At 36.6% G+C, this 23280-nt stretch overlaps 1 protein-coding gene across 1 annotated transcript in view; it reads right to left on the bottom strand.

Moving 5' to 3' along the window:
• The window catches only part of LOC150092810 (uncharacterized), a 196560-nt gene that overhangs the window by 67537 nt on the left and 105743 nt on the right, over nt 1-23280 (bottom strand). Inside the window, exon 7 of the mRNA XM_090414285.1 lies at nt 9697-9872. Coding sequence (XP_090270411.1) covers nt 9697-9872 — 176 coding nt within the window. The remainder of the gene's footprint in view (nt 1-9696; nt 9873-23280) is intronic.

A 23280-nucleotide genomic window follows, 5' to 3' on the forward strand; every position in this document is an offset into this window, starting at 1 on the left:
CGTCCCTCGTAAAGATACTAAAAAAATATGAAGGTTATGGGCAGAAGTACCTGTACTGATTACAGTAATACTTGTATGACAGAATAATCAAATATTCTCTCTCTCTTTAGTATACTACTGGGAACATTTCTCTCAAACAGAATGGTATTCTACCAAAAGTTCAGGCTCAAATTGTCTAGCAGAGAAACATCACGCAAAAAAAAATCTAGGATCATTATAGCAAGTTGTATTTTTAAATTACTTCCTTTTGCTGACAGTGCATGCTTTATATCTAATATTAATATTATATTCTAATATTAATGCCATATCTAATATTAATGCCATGTCTTTGTAAACTATATTCTAAGTTTACAAGAATGAAAAAAAAACAAACAATGAAACAGAAAGGATTTGAAAGTAATATGAATACCAAAGAACAAAGCAAAATGGAAAAGTCGTTTGGGATAAAAGACATGCTCAGATATAACTCTGGAAGAAAAGCATATCACCAACAGCATGAGCTGTTAATTTCCATACATTTCCACTGTTCTTGCATACAAATAGTCATACGAACAATTACTATATATGAGGAATTAATGTCTCACCATTTTAATAAGCTAACTACACTCACTTTTCACTCACTTCAATCTTTTGAAGTGAGTGAAAAGTAACTCACTAGCATTTTTAAACATCACTATTTATCAAAAGCCAAAATTAAGCAAAAAAACTATCACCATATTTTGCTACACTAAGCATTTTCATTAAGAGAAATAAGATACAGTGCAACATGAAGAACAATACAAAAAACCCCAAAATGAGATCATGTCATCAAGTGCAATGACACCAAGTTGCTTCATAAATCTAAATTCAAGTCAGACATTCTTTTCAGAAAAGAGGAGTGGACTAGACTTGAAGCAACTGGAGTAGCACTCCAGTCTTTGGGATTTTTCCTTACTGTCTGTGCTGAAATATTAAGAGAAAATGGAGAAATTTCAAAAAAGTTCTGTTGTCATTTTGAATCAGCCAAAGCAAAAAGTGAGACTATGAAACAAATGTGTTATTTGTACACTGCATGTATTCTTCTGGCCAGTTTGACCATTTGCTGGATAAAAATACATTAGTGTCTGGGGGAAAATACTGCCACCTCCATATGAGACCAGATAATAGTTAAAAAGCAACACTAACTAAATAAGCTGAGTCAAGAGACAGAACAACAATAGATTTTTTGCTGTATCTAATGTTCTGAGACACAAAACTGTACAAGGCATGTTACTGCTAAGTCAACCAACAACTGACTGAAATTTGTCTCGACCAAATTAGACAAACACTATTGCTTTATGTGCATAAATACAATTGGCTCTCACTGTACCCAATTTATTACAGATATAGTTTGTTATACATTTTTCTATAACAAATTTCCTTTAGCATTGTGACCAGGAAATCAGGATCGGTACTTTGTTATAATGGTGTTCATCAATGAGACTCAACTGTATATAGTGATATCTGATGAAATATGGTACTTGCAATAAAATAATTATTTTAACTGTAAAATATTTTGCAGGCCTCAGTGTTATAATGCCCTGATAAATACAATCAGCATTCTGGTAAAGAACAGACTGATGTTTATATATGTAGCAGATGTAAATTGAGATACTTATATAGGTGCAAGCATGCATATGCTTATGAGTGTACACACACACTCTCCTCAAATTCTATAAATAATGTTATGAGCAGAATAAAAAACTGGGAAGGGGGAATATACAGACAGAAATTGTAATAAATTGGTAATAAGTATGTGAATTCAGTCATCATTACAGCAATGACAATATAAGAATTATAAAATGAAAGGCTGATATCTGCCACTTCTCAAAACCAATATAAAGAAGAAAATTAAAAGAATTGATATTAATTGCTAAAAGAAAGCATTTAGTATGAATTTTTGAAGATATGAAAAAAAAAATAATAGAGGTGGTTGTGCTGTTGGATATTTTTGATTAGTTTATATAGTGCATCAGAAGGCAGATACTAATATATACTGATCAAAAATATCCAGAAACCCCTTAATAGTAAAGGTTGTGACTCACACAGGTATAAAAGGAAGCACACAGCTTCGCAATCTTCACACAAAAACAATAACATTAAAATAGACTGTAAGACAGCTCAGTGACTTTTACATAGGATGCTACCTTTAAAACAACAGTTTGGGAAATTTCTGCCCTGATGCAGCTGCTCCAATCAACTATATGTGATGTTACTGTGACCTTGGATGGTGGAAATGCCTTGGAGCAATGAAACAGCACAACTGCAACCTGGTAGATCACATAAAATATAAAATCACAAAGTAGGCCAAAGAGTTCCGAAATGTCTCTACAAACATTGTCAGCACCATAAATGTTTGTTGGGAGCTGAAGAACATATGTTTCCGTGGAAACGCAGCTGCACAAAAGCCTAACATCAGTAAAGACAATACCAAGCATTGGGTAAAGATCACACCCATTGGACTTGAGGCAGTGGGAAACATGCCCTCTAGTGTTGAATCACACTCCATCTGAATGAAGGAGTGTGATTCAAGAAGTCTAATGGATCAGTTTGGATTTCCAGATGGTAGTAGAATGCTACCTGCCCAAATGTGAAGTTTGGTGTATAAGACATCACTGTCTGGAATTGTTTTCCATAGCGTAGGTCGGGATTCCCTAGTTCTAGCAATGGGGAAATCTTAACACTGCAGTCTATGACATTCTAGATTTGCTTCCATTTTTATGGCAACAGTTCAGTAAAGGCTCTTTCCTATATGAATATGGCAATGTAACCCCCCCCCCAAAAAAAAAGTCTGCACAAGAAGGGTTGGATATAGAGACAATGCAACACAGGGGATGGAGAGAAATGGTCTGGGGCATTTTTCGAGCACTCCTTATGTTCCTTGATAATAGTGGTGCAAGGGCTAATGGTGAAGCCTAATTTGAACACTCTTACTAACCAAGAATGTATTTATGCTGAACATTTACCCTGTTTATGAAGTACACACCCAACATGTCAGAGCACATATCTTCCAAGAATAGTTACAGTAATGTGGCATGACTTTATAATGTATGGGCACCTTCAGTCACCTAATCCCAAAGTGCATTGTTTGAAATGTGGTGCAAGGGATGTGACAAGGAAACCACTGCTAACCAATCTGGTGAAATTTCATCTTGTATGCTTGGGATAGAATATCTGTGATGTGTTTACAGATATTATAGAGTCAGTGGCATATATCAAAGCTATTCTGAAGGCGCTATGTTGGAGGCTTAATGGATAATTGACAGCACTAAGAAAGGATCAAAAATTGCTTTAATGCTTCCAATATTTCCTTTCAGTCACTGAGACATCTTCAGGTAGTATAACTAACACTTGTAAACATACAAACGCAACACAGTACTAAATGAACTACTTAGATATGACTCTAAAATCCTATCTAGGTGGTGCACCCTCTATTAGCATTTGTAGGAGAGGCCTAGGATGTAAATGGGACCTCTGACAATTAAAGTTTCCCAAATTTTAGGAAGTTTCTTGCAATCATATTTGTTTAAATTTGGTTGATTTCTGAGTGCTGCTACAGATTTCAAAAACAGTCTTTCTTGTTTTTAAATTTTGATGAAATATGGTGGTTTTTTTTCCAGCAGATTCTTTGAGTGGTATCCAATGTATGGCCTGCTGGACCAGATTGATCATAGTCGTGATTGTAGATATAAGTTTTGTGTTCGTTGTGATCATCTAAAATGGATGGTAGCTGATCTACCTGTGTATCCAAAGTATGCTAACTTGCAGGAACAGGGTACTTTATATATATACTCCAGGTACTGAGAGAGAGAATGGAGTTGATCTTTGGTAAAATGAATAAGGATAGCAAGTTTCTGGTAGGGCTTAAAAGCTGTGTAGAGGTTGTACTGTTTAAAGACTTGGCTATTATTTTCCGATGTACCAAGATACCATTTCTGAAATCCTTCTGAAGGGATGCCAAGGATTTTTTTTTTTTTTTTTTTTTTTTTTAAATTTTGTAAGCATTGTAGCCATTGGATAGGAAGGGATGTTGCATATATAGTTGAGTTAGTTCTGTTAATCTACATATCTTTCTGTTGAAAGAGAGGTTCTACTGGAAGTTGTAGGTTCTATTGGTTAGAATTCTTGTAGAAAGGCTTATATGCTGGTTAAACATATTAATTAAATACTTAAGGAATTGACAGCGTATACTAGAAATATAAATTAAATCAAACTTTAATATATACTTCCCAATATTTTGGAAAGGTCACGTTGCCATCTTCATGGGAACTTAAGATAAAGACACATGCATGCAAGTACTACATAACAGCAAATGAGAATGAAGTGTTCCTAAAGTCCTGATGGTGCGCCTTGGTGGGCTATATTAGGTGTTCTTGGCCTTTTGGCTGAAGTTCTTCTGATGTATGTTTCCCAAATTTGGAGCAGTCTCATGCACCCATATTTGTTGATGTTTGGTACGTTCCTAAGAGCTGAGGCTGATTCCAAGAATGGTCTTTCATATTTGAACTTGCTGCGGTGTATTACTGTGGCTTTCTTCCACCTTATTCTGTGGCTAGTATCCAGAGCATGGTCTGCAAGCCCAGAGTGGCTGTACTGGTGAAATCGGATGTAGTCCTTGTGTTCTGAGATTCTGATATTTGCTGTCCTGCCTGTTTGGCCAAAGTAGGACAATTTACAGCTGCAAGGGACCTGGTATACACCAGGTAGGTCTAGGGAAAGTGGCTGGTCTTTAGTGGAGCGGATAAGGGATATTTCAGCAACGTCATGTTACTGAAATATTGGAAAGTATACATTAAAGTTGATTTAATTTACATTTCTATTATTATTATTATTATTCAGGCCTCCATGGAATCAAAAGACTCATCGTGGGAAGTCCTTCTTAAGAAACACAAAGTATATCAGGACTCATTGAGGGGAGGTCCCCCACCCCAAGAAACACAAAGTATATCAGGACTCATTGAGGGGAGGTCCCCCACCCCAAGAAACACAAAGTCTATCATACCACTCCTTGAACTCATTGACCTTTCTCGCTCTCACCACTCCATCAGGCAATGCATTCCATGGTTCAACCACCCTCCATGCAAAGAAACCACTCCTCACCCTCTTGCTCATAGTTTCCTTTCGTAACTTCCAGGGATGGCCTCTTGTCATCACTCCTTCCTGCTATTCAACCAAGTAAAAGAACTCCCCAGTGTCAACCCTGTAACCACCTCTCAACAGTTTAAAAGTCTCAATCATATCACCTCTCCTTCTTCTATCCACCAAACTCTGCAGTCCACATTCCCTCAGCCGATCCTCATAACTAAATTGTACAGTCCTGAAACCATCTTTGTTATCTGCCTTTGTACCCTTTCCACAGTTAATTTATCCCCTTCAAATCCTGGGGACCAAATCTGAGAACAATAGTCCAAGTGTGGTCTGATCAGGGTCTTATACAACGGAATGATAACTGTTTTATCTCTGCAGGTCAATGTCCTTCTCATTATTGCAGCAATGCTCTGTGTTACCTTCACCACCTTTGCAATATGTCCCCTAAATTTCAGGTTTCTATCAATCATTAACCCCAGATCTCGTCTCCCTTACTTCCTCCAGTATAACTCCTCCCACAGAGTATGCAGTGTCCCATCGATGTTTCCCAAACCTCAAGACCTTATATTTTGCTGCATTAAACCGACACCCCCCATTCATTTGCCCATCTATCTAGCTTATTAAAATCCTCCTGCAGGGCTGCCACATGTGCACTATTACTAATAATCCTTCCCAGCTTCGCATCATCTGCAAACAACTGAATATCCCCTTGCAATCCACTGACAATGTCATTGATATAAAGGTTAAATAATATAGGTCCCAGTACTGAGCCCTGTGGGATCTCACTTGTAACCCTCTACTTCCTTGAAACTGACGCTGTCAGTTTCAAGGCAGTATACGCTGTCAATTCCTTAAGTATTTAATTATCTATTGGTTAGAGTTTCAATTATGCTATACTGCTGAGAGGAAGTGGTGGTGTAGTGAGAAAGTTTATGAATGTATCTGGGATAGAATATCATCTACATATCTTAGCAGATAGAAGGTTTGAGAGTCTATGGCTCATTTGTTTTTCTAGATTTTCCATGTCAAAATTAGCAAGTGGGAGTGAGAGGAGGAATTGATGGCAAAGGAAAAGATATCTAAGATATCAGAAATAAAAACATTTTTTAAGAGTGTTAATGTCATTCAAGGGAATATTGGCAGTGAAGTGACGTCAAAACTTACCAATATATCTTCTATTGTCCATTCTACCAAAGATCAGCTGCCTCCTCTCTCAGTGCCTGGAGTATATAAAATACCTTGTTCCTGCAAGTTAGCATAGTTTGGACAGACAGGTAGATCAGCCACCATCCATTTCAATTAACACAAAACTTACATCTGCAATCATGACTATTCTGGTCTTATGGACCATGTATTGGTTACCACTCCCAGGATCTTCTGGAAAAAAACCACCATGCCCCGTTACAGTAAATTTAAAAAGGAGATTGTTTTTGGAATCTGCAGCAGCACTCAGAAATCAACTGAATTTAAACAAATACGGATGCAAGAAATATTAATCGTCAGGTCCCAATTTGCATCTTAGGTCTCCTACAAACACTCATAGAGGGCACACCACCTAGATAAGCCTATATGATTCTAAAATCATATCCAAGTGTTTTATTTAGTATGTGTTATCTCTGTGTGTGTTCCAAGTGCTAGTTGTACTCCCTGAAGATATCTCAATGACTGAGACAATATACTGAAAGCGTTAAAATAGTTTTTAATCGTTTTTAGTGCTGTTGATACTCAATTAAACCTCCAACATGATGCCCTTCCTGAAGGCTCACAATGGTCTAATGCTATTAGGTCAGTATTTCTAATAAATTAGTTTAAATTAGACTAAATTAGGCACTCAATGTATTCGCCTTTATATTCTATCCATGTTCTCAAACATATTATTCAATCCCATTCCAATTAATTTAAATGCTGATCTGTCATGTGGAGTTTAATGACGTGTTTTTAAAATTCAGAAATATCAAGTGCATTATTCTTTCCCCATCCTCTCCATCCAAGATGGTAGTAATTGTATTGTAAAATGTGACTAAATTACTGGAACAAATCTTCCCCTTTTCTTCTATCATTCACAGTTACATATTCTAGCCTTACCCACCTTCTCTAAAACTCTGCACTACTCCAAAGATACAAATGTGGACAAATTGATCCCTATGTTTTGGAATGCACTTGATGTAGTAGAATTAATTCAAAACAAGGAGGGAAAATACAACATTAAAAATATCATGTATTTCACAAAAAATAAAATAAAATAAAAATTATAACAATGAAATAAATAAATAAACAAAATAAAAAATAAGTATGGTTACTAAGGACTAGGATTTCACACATTAAATAGGGAGAGGCCATCATTCTGATTTAAATTTAGATGATGTAAAGGCCAGATAAATTTTTTTTGAAAAAAACTAGCTTCTACAAATCTCACATGTCTTTCCAGATGATCCTGCATTCCCTGTTTACTCCATGTTATGTGAGACCTGAGTTATGTGGCTTTTGGTAGTGGATATAGTACTGATATTATCTCAGAAACACATATGTGCCTGATTCAATTCACAGAAGCCTTCTTGAATAATTCAAATTTAAATCTAAATAATGGCCTATCCTTATGTAAAGTTGGGAAGATTCTGACCCTTGGTACAATAATTTTTTTTTTTTCCTCCCTGAAATAAATCATACCTTTAATACTCTTATTTAGGTTTAGTTGGAAAGGCAGTATCCTGCTAGTGTGCAATGCCGGCCATAGATAGCTGAACATATGTTCAACCCAGTTTTGAATTTGCCTGTGTTATCACTGATAACATTTATTTTCTATTTGAATATCTTCATTCATAAGTTCAACAAATACTATTTAATTGAATTTTGTTTACAAGTTGCAAAGCATCTCAGAAATTACTATTTGCTCTTCCTACACAAAATTTCAATTTTGCTTTTTTTATATACTTTATTTAGTCATTTGATTTCTTTCAACCATTTTAAAATTATACTAGATATAACTAATCTTTAAAAGGTACCTGTGGCATAACTATAAACAAAAAATTACACAATAATCCCAGTAATTAACTTTAAGAACTTCTCACTATCAAAACTTCATGGAATTAAATGGTTACAACCCTCATCATCAAACCCAGCAAATAATTGACTCCTACATTATAACACCTAAGGATTCTTCAATAGACTGCAGGGTTCCAATCCTTATATTTTTGGTATCTCTGAACCTATTGGTAGAATTTTGAAGAAGTATCAGCTAATTCCCACAATTTTCCTATTAACAAAATTTCTCATCTGTTACTATCTACAAAAGACAAACTATTGCATGTATTGTTAGCTGGTGTTTACCAGATTCTTTGTGAATGCAATGTGTGACGTACTTTGGGCAGACAGGTTGTTCTGTGAAAAAAAAAAGAATTAATGAACATTAAATATTACAATGAATATGTGAAACCTCAAAAGTCTGGTTTGGCACAGCATATCACACATTTATGAGAATGCAATTTTATATAAGAATAGAATACTAAAAGATACTTCTTTAAGTTAAAAGATGTGGAAAAATCTGCAGTATCCAGTGGGATGAAGCTCATCTTCTCCATAGAAGCAGTTTTAAATATGAACACCTTTTCAAAGAAAGCTGCGAAGCCCTTTTACATCGGCCTAACCTGAATTGGAACAATTGTCTCTCTCTTCCAAAAGTTTGGGAGATTCTCATTTTATGCAAACATCAAAAATAGTTTTAATATCATTTATTAATGATATTAATATTTAGCTTGCAGCAACTGTTTTTAATTGGTAAACTGATTGTTGTATGTACCTTTGTATTCCTGTTCTTTGATTTGCCTGTTTCTGCACACTGATGATGTACTGTTATTTTCAGTACAAAATATCTGTACTTTCATTAAAGTTAATTACTGTGGTTATTGTGTGTAGTTTGTTGTTTGTACTAGATCTAGATATATATATGTTAATATGACAAACATAACTGAATATTAAATTCAATATTGTAAGATCAATTAATGCTCTGAAAAAATTATCTGAGATTGATACCATCTCTATTCAAATAAATTCTCCCTATTTATTGTAATGACTTTTTGTATGGATATAGATTTTATTTTTTACACAAGATAAATTCTATATTCATACAAAAATTCAAAGCCTGATCAGCAAATTCATCTTTTGTGTATAAAAGGAAACAAATAATTTATCAAATGAATGGTTTTCAATTCTGAAGGAATTAAACAAGTTTAGTTTAATTAGTTAAAGCAAATTTGCTTTAACTTTATTTATTTGCTTAATTTATTTAATTTGCTTAACTAATTTTAACAAAATTAGTTAAGCAAAGTAATCACAAGTAACAAAAGTTTTACCTTAAAAAAAAAACTCAATACTATAGGTATAAATAAAGAAAGAACAAATAATTCAATTTTTTATTTTTATTTGTGACACTATTCACACATTTATGAGAATGCAATTTTGTATAAGAATAGAATACTAAAAGATACTTCTTTAAGTTAAAAGATGTGGAAAAATCTGCAAGTGATTGAGTTTACATATTTACAACAAATTTACAATTTATATATATTAATATTATGCAGAAATGTCACATACTGGCAGAAGATATTTTTCCAGTATCCTGCTTAACTTCATCCTGCTCCGAATTATCTGATTTCACCTGCCTCCGAAGTCTTAGAAGTCTATTGTCTGTCTCTCTCAAACTATATGAAAAATCATCTTCTGCCTTTAGTGGTTTTGCTTGCTTTATACTAAAAGCACCCATACCTCTTCTGAAATTAAAACATAAATTAAAATCAAAAATTACACTGCATTAGAAACGAGACTCTCAGTGAATCAATATGCTCTGAAGAAATTTAGTAACAGCAAATATATCATAATAACAATTTCTCAAATAAAAAATCCTCTAATACTTTTATTCTCCAAAAGAAAGTGTGCAGAACCCTTTAGTCCTATTTAATTTTAGAAAACAAAAGGAAGCAAGTCTCATGTCCACAGAAGTTTCCAGTAGTTCAGCACAGCAGATAACTACCACCATCTTAACTCACAGTACTATTTGTTGCAATAGTTAAGGTCAAAAGTTTTTTTTTTTTTAATGTGGAGTAAAAAAACTAAGCTGAAGAAAAACCTTGGCTAGAAAATGACTAATTTGGAAAATAACTGAAAAAGAGGACAAGAAAAAGTTTCCTTAGTGAACACAGAATAAAAACTTATAACATTCTTCTGGTGTATGACATTATTTTAAATCTGGACATCCACGGAGTCACAAGACACATCAGATCCATCTTAGGCAACACAAAGTCTATCATACCATTTCTTAAATCCATTCACCATCCTATCAGGTGATGCACTCCATGGTCCAATAATCCTCCAAGCAAAAAAAGCTACTTCTCATCCACTTACCATCTTCTTTGGCAACTTACAAGGATGACCCCTTGTCCTTGTTCCTTCCTCTTGTTCTACTATATGAAAAATCTTCTGGGTGCCAATCCTGTAAATATCTCTCAACAATATAGATATCTTAATCATGTCATCCTTTGTCTTCTATTCACCAAAACTTCATGCTTAGTCTATCCTCATAATGGACATTGTATACAGCCGGATATCCTTTTTTTTTTTCCTACTTTTTATTGTGTATCCTTTTGTATTGTATGCCTTTGTATTCTTTCCAAAAGTAGTTTATTCCCTTCAAATCCTAGTGACCATATATGAACACAATCTGGATGTGGTCTGCTCATAGCTTTATGCAATGGAATCACCACTCATATCTCTGCTGGTCAGTCCTTATTACTATTATAGTAATCCTCTGGGTTACCAGCACTACCTTAAAGTTGAAGGCCAAATTTTTATTGACCATCAACCCTATGATCCCTGCATATGCTATTGGCGATACTGTATGCAGTCTCTCACTGGTGGATCCCAAATTTTAAGACCTTACATTTAAGTTGCATTAAACTTACATGCTCATTCCTTTGCCCTTCTGTCTAGCTTATTCAAATCCTCTTGAGGGGCTGTTAGATCAGCACTAATACTAATAACTATTCCAAGACATTGACTGCAATCCAGTAACAATATCATTAACATAAAGGTTAAACAACAAAAGTCCCAGTATTGAGCTCTGTGGATTCTCACTTGTGACCTTCCTGTTCCTTTATATTGCTTTTCCCATATATAACTCTCTGGTATCTATCATTCAGCCAATTTCCAGTCTGATTCACTAACGTATACCCAACTCATGCATTGCATCTTAAATATCAATGTATCACATGGCACCCTGTCAAATGAATGTGCAAAATCCAAGACAATGGCATTACATCATCAACAGTCCATTATTAATTATAATAGGCAAGCAAATTAATGAAACAAGATCACTTCTTAACAAATCCATACTAACTTTCACAGATAATCTTACTGTCATCTGCCCAATTTTTGTATATGATCTCTCACTAATTTCTCAAATCTTAACTACAGAAAAAATACAAACTGGTATATAGTCTGATGCTTCCATTCTATGTGAATGGAAACTATTAGCTACACTTTCAATGAACAGCCAGGTCAATGGAATTGTCAGTTCCTTAGCATACTCTCTTAAAATAGGAGGCAAAATCTCATCAAATTCCACTGTCTTATCAACTTTCAGAGTACTTGGATTCCCTCCTTATGCACTTCCAAACCTTTAATCCTCCCCATCCCTCAAGGAATAAAATCTGCTTTCCAGGATAAAATTGAAGTCCTTCCAGGAGAAGGGACTAGAAGTAAGTGTGCAAGAGGGAAAATAAGGAAAGCTCATGTTGATAATGCAACAGGACTTGACAGTATATTGCCATACATTTTAAAGAAATGCTCCTTAACTCTGCAATAGGAAAGGTGTCAAAAAGATCATTAAACAGTTTCACTATGCCATCTGCACTTGTCAGAAGTTTAAGTATACCCCATTAGGATTTTCCTTGGTTGTAGTGCTAGTTTCTTCTGATATTACATTTTTATCTTTATTATTATAATACTAGTTACCTTCATGGCTTGAGTCTTATATTCACCATGCAACTTATATACCACATGACCTCTCCCTCTCTCTTTATACTTTTAAACATATTTTCTTTCAACTAGCTCCAATGTGCTGTTGATATCTCTCCTTTTCAATTCTTCCATCCATTGAACTGTCCCCTAGCTGATTTCTAAGAATATTATAGTTACTTGCTGTTTGTGGAATTACAAATTATTTTCTCCTCAATGCTTTTGCATGTCTATTCAGCCACCAAGTTCAACACTACATAATGCCAGTAAGTTTTTTCAAAACATGAGAGTAAATGAAATATGACTATGAGAGAATGATATTGGGTGATGGAAATAGGAGACAAGTAACTACCATAAGAGGATATAGAGTAGGAGTATTCAGAAACAATTCATTACATTAGTTAGCAATAATGCTATCACATCTAAAATTTAGTGCTATCACATCCTTATGCAATTCCAAACCTTTAATTCTCCCCATCCCTGAAGGAATAATCTGCTTTCCAGGATGAAAAGTGATCAAAGTCAATAAGTGGAGAAGGAACTAGAAGTAAGCATGCAAGAGGTGAGAAAATAAGTAAAACTCATGCTGATAATGCAACAAGACTTGACAGTGTATTGCCATACACTTTCAATTTAAGGGAATGCTCCAGGAATTTAACAGCAGTCTTGTCATGCTTGTTCAACAACCACTCTGCAATAGGAAAGGTGTCAAAAAGAGGAAGCATAAAATTGTTCACTTAAAGGATAGATGCTTAAAATCAGGCCATTAGTCTGTGTATCTGTAGTAGCAGTTGCAAGAAAAGCAGGAGAGGTTTAGTAAAGGTTGGGATCCTGCTATTATCAACCAAGATTATTAATACTAACACAATGTTACAACATAAAAATGTGCATAAATTCACATGGAGAGAAGCAGCAAGGAAAGTCAATAACTATGTTATTGTTGATAGTGATGTTTTCTCACTCGTGCAGGACACTAAAGTGTACAAAGGATTTGAAATTGGAAGTGATCACCATTTAGTCCTGAACAGGATAAAATTGAATTTCATGCTGAAAAGAAGAACATATAAGAAAGTTCTAAAGCGAATAAAAGTTGAGCAGCTCTCAGATGTGAACTGTAGACTAAAATACACAAACATTATTCAAGAAAAAAAATGAGAGTTTGACAACAGGAACCAACTTTGGAGATTCAGTGGCAAGCCCTGAAGAAAATATTGACTGATTCAGCCAGAGAGGCATGTGGTGAAGTTATCTGCAAGGATGAAAAAATTAGAACTCCATGGTGGACACAAGTTAAAGAGGCAGTGAAAGAAAAGAAGAAAGCATGTCAAAAGTTCCTGCCAAATAAGTCAGCTTGTGCTCTTAGAGAATACAGAGACAAATATAAGAAAGATAAACACCATGTAAATCTAGCTAAACAAAAGTCACAGGAGGAATTTTGTTTAGCTAGAAGCGTTTAAATATCAAGAAGGTGGCAAGATATTCTGAAGGTTGTTGAAAAAGCATAGAAATGGAGGAAAGAGTGCTGTAAAAGGAATTAGAGATGATAAAGGTGATATGAAAACTAGAGAAAAATATGGAGTAATTACTTTGAAAAATTGCTAAATAAAACAAGCAATGATGACAGCACAGTGGTAAAAAAACACTGATCAGGTATGCAGTCAGGAATACATATCCATACTCGAATTAGAAAAAGCCATCAAAAGCCTAAAATGTGGAAAGGCAGCAGGAGATCATATATTCAACCAGAAATGCTCAAGTATGGAGTTATAAAAGTCATACAGTGACTGCCCTGCATAATTCAGAAGGCTGGAACAGAGTAACGAATTCAAGACGATTAGAGTAGAGCTCTCATAGTACACATACAAAAAGGGAAATAAAACTAAATGTGAGAATTACAGAGGTATTTCCCTACAGTTTCTCAAGTATACTTGAGAAACAGTTGGGAAGGATTGTGGAAGGGAAGCTCGGTGAAGAACAAGCTGGATTCGGCAAAATAGAGGCTGCCAGGATCATATTTTCACTTCATGACAAACAGCTGGGAAATTGTGAGAATATAACAAAGATCTGCATTTAAGTTTTGTAGACCTGCAAGAGGCATATGACAAGTCTCCAAGAGAAAAGCTATTCAAAACCCTACAGTTATATGGTGTTGATGGGGCATTATATCAAGCAATACTTAGTCTTTATTTGAGTTGTCAGTCAGCAGTTAGAATTAAAGGAAGTAGGAAGATGGTTTGACATTAAATCTGGTGTTAGACAAGGATGTACATTATCCCCTCTGTTATTCATTATCTATATGGATCACATTATGAAGGAAAGCAGTATTATTATTATTAATATTATTAAGAGAGACCTCCAGGGAGTCAGCGACTCACTAAAGGCCACATACTACACACACACCAGCTATCATACTTATTCATGAATTAATTCACACTGCTTGCACTCACAACATCTAATGGTAATCCATTCGAATCATGTACCACCCTCTGAGAGAAAAATCTAATCCTAACCCCCTTCTTAGCAGCCTTCATTCTCATCTTCCAAGGATGCCCTCTCGTCCTTTCCCCACCCTCCATAAATTGAAATCCTGTATGACCCTTTCAGAATTTCGTAAGTCTCAATCATATTTCCTTCCTCTATCTCCTGTTTGCTAGTGTCTGCAGTCTACAAATTCTCATTCTGTCTTCATAATCAGTACTCCACAATTCTGATATCATTTTTTAACACCGTCCTTTGTACTCTCTCCAATATATCAGAATCACAATGGAAACCAGGAGACCAGATCTGCACACAATAGTAAAAGTGAGGTCTTATCAAGGCCTTGTAAAGAGGCAAAATAACTTCCTTATCTTTACATGTGAATGTTCGTTTCAGCATTGCAATTATCTTTTGAGTTGTATTTGAAATCTTTGTCACATGACCCCTGAATTTCAACTTCCTCTCTATTAACACTCCAAGACCCTCATCAGTTTCTTCAAGCCTAATCCCACCAATATAATACGACATTGGATATCTAATCACGCCAAAGTGAATGATTTTACATTTAATGACATTGAACTGACACCCATTTTCCCATGTCACAATTCCAGCCAATTCAAATCATTCTGCAAATACTGCATATCAGCAGCTTTCCTGATTACCCTACCTATCTTTGCATCATCATCAGCAAAAAGCTGTATGTCGCTTGTCAAATCCTTCCCAATATCATTAATGTAGACTGAATAACAGTGGACTAACACTGATCCTTGTGGTACACCACTAGTTACCTTAAATCCTGCAGACTCACATCCCCTGTATACCACTTTTTGATATCTCTCAGTCAGCCATCCTCTTATCCATGCTAATATTCTATAATCCAAACCCATTTTCTCCAATTTATGTAGCAATCTGCCATGTTGTATTCTGTCAAAAGCCTCACCAAAATCCAAAAATATCTATTCCACTTGTCTAGTTCAATGGTAACATTGTTATAGAATACAAGTTGCTAAAACGTGACCTTCCCTTAATAAACCCATGTTGTTTTTTGCAAAGTAAGATGCACTGTCAACCCATTTCTGAATATGAGCCCTAACCAATTTTTTCAAAATCTTCACCACTAACTCCTGAGATACTAATTGGTCGATAGTTGGATACATCGGTCTTTGCACCACCCTTGTGCAATGGAATTACCATGCATTCCTTCCATTCCTGCAGAATCTTCCCTGTTCTGAGATTCATATTAAACAGCCTGGTCAAAGGAATGGCCAGTTCAGCTGAACACTCTTTTAGCACATGTGCTGATATCCATCAGTCCCTATTACTGAATTCTTATTCTATGTGTGCAACAGTTCTAATACCTCGTGCTCATACACCTGTTCATTAAATAACTTAAGGAAATTACAACGTACAATAGAATATACATTAAATTAAACTTTAATACAGTTCCAATATTTCAGCAACATCACGTTGCCATCTTCAAAGGAACTTACAATAAAGATACGTGGACGCAGGCACAAAACACAGTAAATGAGAAACGAAGCGAGGAAGCTATGGTTTTCTTAAAAGTCCTGATGGTGCCTCCCAAATTTGTTGAGGTTTGGCATGTTTCTTAGTGCTGAGGCTGATTACATGCATAGTCTTTCAAATTTAAACTTGCCACGGAGTACTATTGTGACTTTCTTCCACCGTATTCTGTGGCATGTATTCAGAGCATGGTCTGCAAGACCAGAATGTCTGTACTGGTGAAACCAGATGTAGTCCTTGTGTTCTGAAATTCTGATATTTGCTGTCCTGCCTGTTTGGCCAAAATAGGACAACTTACAGCTGCAAGGGACCTGGTATACACCAGGTAGGTCTAGGGGGAGTGGTTGGTCTTTAGTGGAGCGGATAAAGGATACCAATATTTTATATGGTCTGTAACAAGAGGTCAAGTCATGTTTTTTTAGGATTTTTGTAATTTTTTCCAAGGTGCCTTGAATGAAGGGAATGGTGATGGATTTAGAGTAATCCTCGTTGTGAGGAGGAGGGGGGTTGTGGTTTACTGGTTTCAATATTTTTTGGATTTTTTTTTTTTTTTTTTTTTTTTTGGAGGGGGGGGGTAGCCATTGGCTGAGAAAGTGTTGAAGATGTGATTTTGTTCATTGGTTAGGGCACTGTCATTTGAACAGATTAGTTTAGCCCTGTTGTATAGTGTCTTAACAACTCCATATTGTTGTGAGGGAGAGGATGGTGGGATTGTTGGTGAATGTATCTGCCTGTATGAGTGGGTTTTCTATAAACTGAGAAAACAAGGTTCCATTAGGCTGGTGGGTGACTAGTGTGTCTAGAAAGGGGAGGCTTTGTTTTCCTCTTTTTCCAGGGTGAACTTAATTCTGGGATGTCGGGTGGTTAAGCATGTTAAGGAGAGGAGTGTGTCAGAGCCATGTGGCCAAATAGCGAACACATCAACGTAACGAAGCCATATGGTTGGTTTTTGTAGGGCAGAGTTTAAGGCTTTAAACAACCAACACCCCAGAATTAAGTTCATCCTGGAAAAAGCCTCTCTTTCCTAGACACATTAGTCACCTGCCAGCCTAATGGAACCTTGGTTTTCTCAGTTTATAGAAATCCACCCATACAGGCAGATACATTCACCAACCATCCCCTCCCTCACAATATCGAGTTGTTAAGACACTATACAACAGGGCTAAACTAATCTGTTCAAATGACAATGCCCTAACCAATGAACTAAATCACATCCTCAACACTTTCTCAGCCAACGGCTACTACCCCCCCCCCCCCCAAAAAAAAAAAATCCAAAAAAATATTGAAACCAGTAAACCACAACCCTCACAACAAGGATTACTCTAAATCTATCACCATTCCGTACATCCAAAGCACCCTCAGGAAAAAATTACAAAAATCCTAAATTAATTAACTTTAGCAGTCTAATTTTTATATATAGGCCAAGTTTAACATCAACATTTAAGGTTCCCGCTAGGTCCGATAATTTTATGAACGGTGCAGTGAAAAAGAATCAGGCTAACAACAAATTGAAATCAATAAACAAAACATTTAATGCAGGGTTATATAATATAAACATAAGCATACTTTGGATACACGATATTGCAAAATTAACTCTGTTCAACAACTCATAATATTCACTCAACTCTTGGTATCAAACATTGAGACTTTAAAATCTAATTTCTCCCTAACAAACCAAGATAGTTCTAAAGTTCAATATCACTGAAATTCACAGCAAATATTTTAACAATTGTATTCTCTAATTATCCCTTGGTCAGAAATCACATAGCTCAGTCAAGAGGTAGTTATCATTTTAAGGGGATAAGACTATTAATCTTCTAGCTTCGGCTAATTTCAGCATAAACACCACAGTTAATGTTAGGAATTAGCAGGAGGAGTTAATTCTTATAACTTCACTCTAAAATGCTATAAAGTACAACTGTTCTTACCGGAATAAATCCATGCATATATTATTCGTTGAGGCACACTTAACTTTAGTTAATTATCACACTGGAGCTACACATTTCAAAAGTAATCTTCTTTAAAATAACTTAATCATTAATCTCAGCACATCACAAATGCAGACACACTTGCACTAGAAAATTCACTTGTTCCTCAAGTAACTTTGCAATAGAATCAACCTTCCACTAATCTTCCTTGGAAGCTCTGTAATTCAACCTTAACTTCAGAATTCCATATCAATATTCTGAGTAGTCAATTTATATCTCGATCCTTAGTAATCTAATTACAGCACTTAATTCCTATTACTACAGCCTCTTACTTAACTCCGTGCTGCTAATAAATAATTTCCTCATCTCTAATGTACTGTTCTGAGTGCCATTACTGTGCTGAGCGCTCCAACTGCACTCAGTCCCTAGTTTCCCAGTTCTAGTGCTGACTGCTGACTGTGACGACTCTCACTGTCTGACTCTCCCTGTTTTCTCTCGCTTTCCGTTTATATACCTTCACTCCATTTTCCCCTCAAAACTTGTCCTTACTGTCTGGATTATATCAATTCCATCTCACGTCCATAACTCACGCGCTACCATGCTCGCGCTTTCTACTTTTAACTCTGTCTCCATGACAACAATTAGAGCAGTATATAAGCATAAGTATCACATAACATTTTACCTTTACATACAGAAATAAAATAAAAGGATATTTTTCAATTCAAATAATATACAATTAAATAAGATGAACACAAATTCTTCTACTATTAATATAGGAATAAATAAAATAATCTGAACGTTATTTTTATACAGAGTTTTTTCCATTATTTATACACCTTAGATTAAATAATTAAATAAAAAAACTCAAAGGTAATTATATGAATAATAGTTTATAACAAGAGATTTACATTAAATAATATCTACAAATGTAGCCTTTGATATGGTGAATTATGTTGGATTCTGAAGGGAGTATTCTTCTTCTTCTGCAGCTTCTCCCACTTAAGTGGGATCACTGTTGATAATGAGTCTCCTCCACACCTTCCTGTCTTGGGCTGTCACCACATCCAAGTTCTTCATCCTCAAGTCCTCTTCTACCAGCTCCCTCCATCTCTTCTTTGGCCGCCCACGCTTCCGCCTTCCTTGCACATCCATCTGCATGACCCTTCTTCCCACATATTCGTCCTCCCTCCTCATCACATGATCAAACCATCTCAACCTTGCCTCCTGTATTTTCGCTTTTAAGTTCGTAACTTTCACTGTTCCCCCTGACATAGTCATTTCTCAGACGATCCTTTCTGGTCACACCGCACATCCACCTAAGCATTCTCATCTCTGCTACTTCCATTCTGCTGATGTTATTTTTCCTCAGGGCCACAGTTTCTATAGCATACGGTCATAGCAGGCCTCACTACTGTCCTATAGATTTTGCCTTTCAGATTGATCGGCACCCTCTTATCGCATAACACTCCAGCCATCTCCCTCCAGTTCCTCCAACCCGCTTGTATCCTGCATCCCACTTCCTTCTCAGCTCCTCCATCTTCTTCCACTGTTGAACCTAAGTATCTAAAGTCTCTCACCTTCCTGATGACATTTCCTTCCAGCTCCAGATCTGTCTCCTGTCCGCTGCCCACTGTGCAACACATATACTCTGTCTTGCTTCTGCTCAGTCTCATACCTCTCTCTTCCAGTACTTTTCTCCATCTTTCCAGTTCAGTTCCCGCTTCTTCTCTTGAATCTGCACACAGCAAGATGTCATCTGCATACAACATTGTCCAAGGCGCATCTTCTCTCACCGCCTCTGTTACCACCTCCATCACAATATTAAACAGAAACGGACTTAATGCTGACCCTTGATGCAAGCCAACTGTTACTTGAAAACTTTCTGTCTGTCCCAGACAGGTCCGAACACTTGTCTTCACATTTCTGTACATTTCCTGCAACAACCTGACATATTTCTCCGGCACCTTCTTCTCCCTCAGACACCTCCAGACTTCTTGCCTTGGCACTCTATCGTATGCTTTCTCCAGATCAATAAATGCCAGATGTAGCTCCCTTTATTTCTCTCGATACTTTTCCATCATCTGCCGTAACCCAAAGATAGCATCTGTTGTTGATCTACCAGGCATGAAGCCAAATTGTTCCTTTGCAATCTTCACCTCCTTCCTCAATCTACCATCAAAGAACCCTTTCTAGGATTTTCATTGTGTGGGACATCAACTTTATTCCTCTGTAATTTTTGCAGTCTTGTGCATCCCCTTTACCCTTGTAGATGGGGACAAAAGTACTCTCCCTCCATTCCTCGGGTATATTTTCCTGTTGGCAAACTTTCATGAACAGGTCCCACAGCAGGTCAATTCCCTCTTTCCCCAGTGCCTTCCATGCCTCCACTGGAATTCTGTCGGGGCCCACCGATTTTCCATTCCTCATCCTCTTCATGGCCTCCGTCACTTCCACTCTACTGATGTTCTGCATCATCCCCTCCGAAGGCTGCCCATCTCCTCTGTGAGTCCTTGCATTTTCCTCATTCAAAAATCCCTCAAAGTATATTTTCCATCTGTTTCTTATGTCCACATCCCTCCATAATACTCTTCCTTCAGCGTTTTTGATCTGCCTCACATGTAAGATGTCCTTTGCTGCTTTATTTCTACATTTCACTAGTTGGTAAATTTTTCTCTGTTCTTCCTTTGTTTCTAATTGATCATACAGATCTTGATATGCCATGGACTTCGCCTGTGCCACAACTCTCTTGGCTTCTTGCTTTCTCTCTCTGTACACCTCTCTGTCCTCTTCCACTCTTAGCTGTCACTGCCACTTGTACATTATTATTCCACCACCAACCTTCCTTCTGCTCTCTAATCTTTCCAGATGTCTCACCAAGCACCTCAACTGCACAGCTCAGGATTACTTTTGAATTATGTTTCCACCAATCTTGTACACTTTCCAGTATTAATAATTTTAATTTCTCTTCATTCTGAATTCAACACATATACATACATAAAAATCTACATCTGTTCATTTGTATTGTCTTTTCTGCAATCTGCACGACACAGTCGGACTTGGAGATCTCTATTATTCTCTAATGCCTACAGATGTAGACATCTTTGCGCACATATGATGGGTCCGAACCGGACAAACACAAATCCGGAATCATTCTCTCCTTCTCAACATTTCAATGACAAAGCCTATTCCTGTCATTAACACAGTTATATAACACTGTTGCTCTTACACTCACATTCACACCATTCCTCCCTTTATAATTTAGTTTCCCTATGCAGATGATGTTATACTTCTAAATAAATCCAGTAAAAGTCTGCAAAATTCCTTGACTAAACCGAATAACTGTTGTAATAAATTTGGTATGAAAATCAGCAATAGCAAGACAAAGACAATGAAAATATCAACGGCATCATGAATGGAGAACCTATAGAACAAGTAAAACATTTCAGCTAGTTACACACAATTTTAAATGAGAGTCCTTTCTCAGAAATCTCATTAGGACTCTCAGACCTAAAAAAAAATGCCAAGGATGAAGTAATTATTATTATTATTAAGGGCAACTCCAAGGAGTCCTTAGACTCATCGAGGGAGGCCCTAAACATCATGTCCATCACAACTATTCGACATTCACACAGTATCTATCATACTTTGCCTTGAACTCATTCACTGTCATAGCACCCACAACAGACTCTGGCAGCTTGTTCCACTCATTCACCACTCTAAAAGTAAAAACCCAGCTCTAACACCCTTACTAACCACGCTCTTGCCCAGCTTTCATGGGTGTCCCCTAGACTTCCCACCAGCAGTCCTGTTCTCAAAAATATCCTCTTAATTAATCCTATAGAAACCTTTCAGCAATTTGAATGTCTCAATCATATCTCCCCTTTTCCGCCTATCAACCAATTTCTGCAACCCACAAATCTTCAAACTGTTTTCATAAGGTTCATTCCATAGACCTGCTATCATCTTGGTCACTCGCCTCTGGATCCTCTCAACCTCCTCCCCATCAAGAAACCTAGGCGACCAGATCTGGGCACAGTAGTTGAGATGGAGCCTTATCAAGGCTCGACACAGAGGAACAATAATTTGCTTATCTCTGCTCATCAAAGTATTCTTCAGCAACCAAGTGATTTGATGAGCTGATTTAGCCACTTTTGCAATGTGCCCCCTAAACTTCAATTCCCTATCCACCAACACTCCCAAGTCCCTGGCCTCATCAATCTCTTGGAGTACAGTTGCATCAATGTGATATACTGCTGCTAATCTTTTCACCCCAAAATGCATAACCTTACATTTTGCCACATTAAATTGACATCATTCTCCTTAACCCAGCCCTCCAATCTATCCAAATCATCCTGCAAAATTTTGATATCTTCTGCATTCACTATTGTCCTACCCAACTTTGCATCATCAGAGAACAAAGGAACAGTTCCTCTCAGTTTCTTCCCTATATCATTAATGAACAAATTGAACAGTAGTGGTCCAAGAACAGAACCCTGCAGCACACCACTAGTCACAGGCCGTCTTTTGGACTCTACTCCTGAATAAACTACTCTCTGGTATCTCTCCATCAACCACCCTCCTATCCATCTCACCAAACCTATATCCATTCCCATATGTTGCAGTTTACGGATTACAATTCCATGTGGTATCCTGTCGAAGACCTTAGCCAGGTTCAGCAGTATCACCGTAAACCCATTACCATTATCCAGTTCAGCTGTCACTGTGTTATAAAACCTGAGCAAGTTACTGAAGCATGATCTAACCTTCACAAAACCTGTGAAGTATCTCATTTTCATCAATCCATTCCTGTATTTTTCCCTTGACTACTTTTTCCAAGACCTTGACAACGACTCCTGATATGCTGATTGGTCGGTAATTTGCAACAGTAGTCTTGGATCCTCCTTTATGCAGTGGAACTATTTCCCCCTCTTTCCGCCCCTTTGGGACTAAACCAGACCCGAGACTCAGATTAAACAATATGGTCAAGGGCACTGACAATTCTTTAGCACTAAATTTCTTGTTTAGGTAAAATTATTTTACCTAAACAAGTTGCCATAAGGTGCTTCGACCTCATTAAATAAAAATCTCAGGATGAGAGTAAGATGTAGAAAGTTTTTTACCTTGGGTATAGATTATGTTAAAGATACCAAGCAATTTTATAAGCTAGATTTTTAATCCTTTTTCAAAAGTGTAGTGTTGCACTACATGCAGCCACAAACTTGACTTACTTGTCTGT

This window comes from Typopeltis vanoorti, chromosome 25 (genome assembly GCF_054136105.1).
Source record: "Typopeltis vanoorti isolate ZY-2024b chromosome 25, IOZ_Tvanoo_1.0, whole genome shotgun sequence".
In the NCBI taxonomy this organism is placed as follows: Eukaryota; Metazoa; Arthropoda; class Arachnida; order Uropygi; family Thelyphonidae; genus Typopeltis; species Typopeltis vanoorti.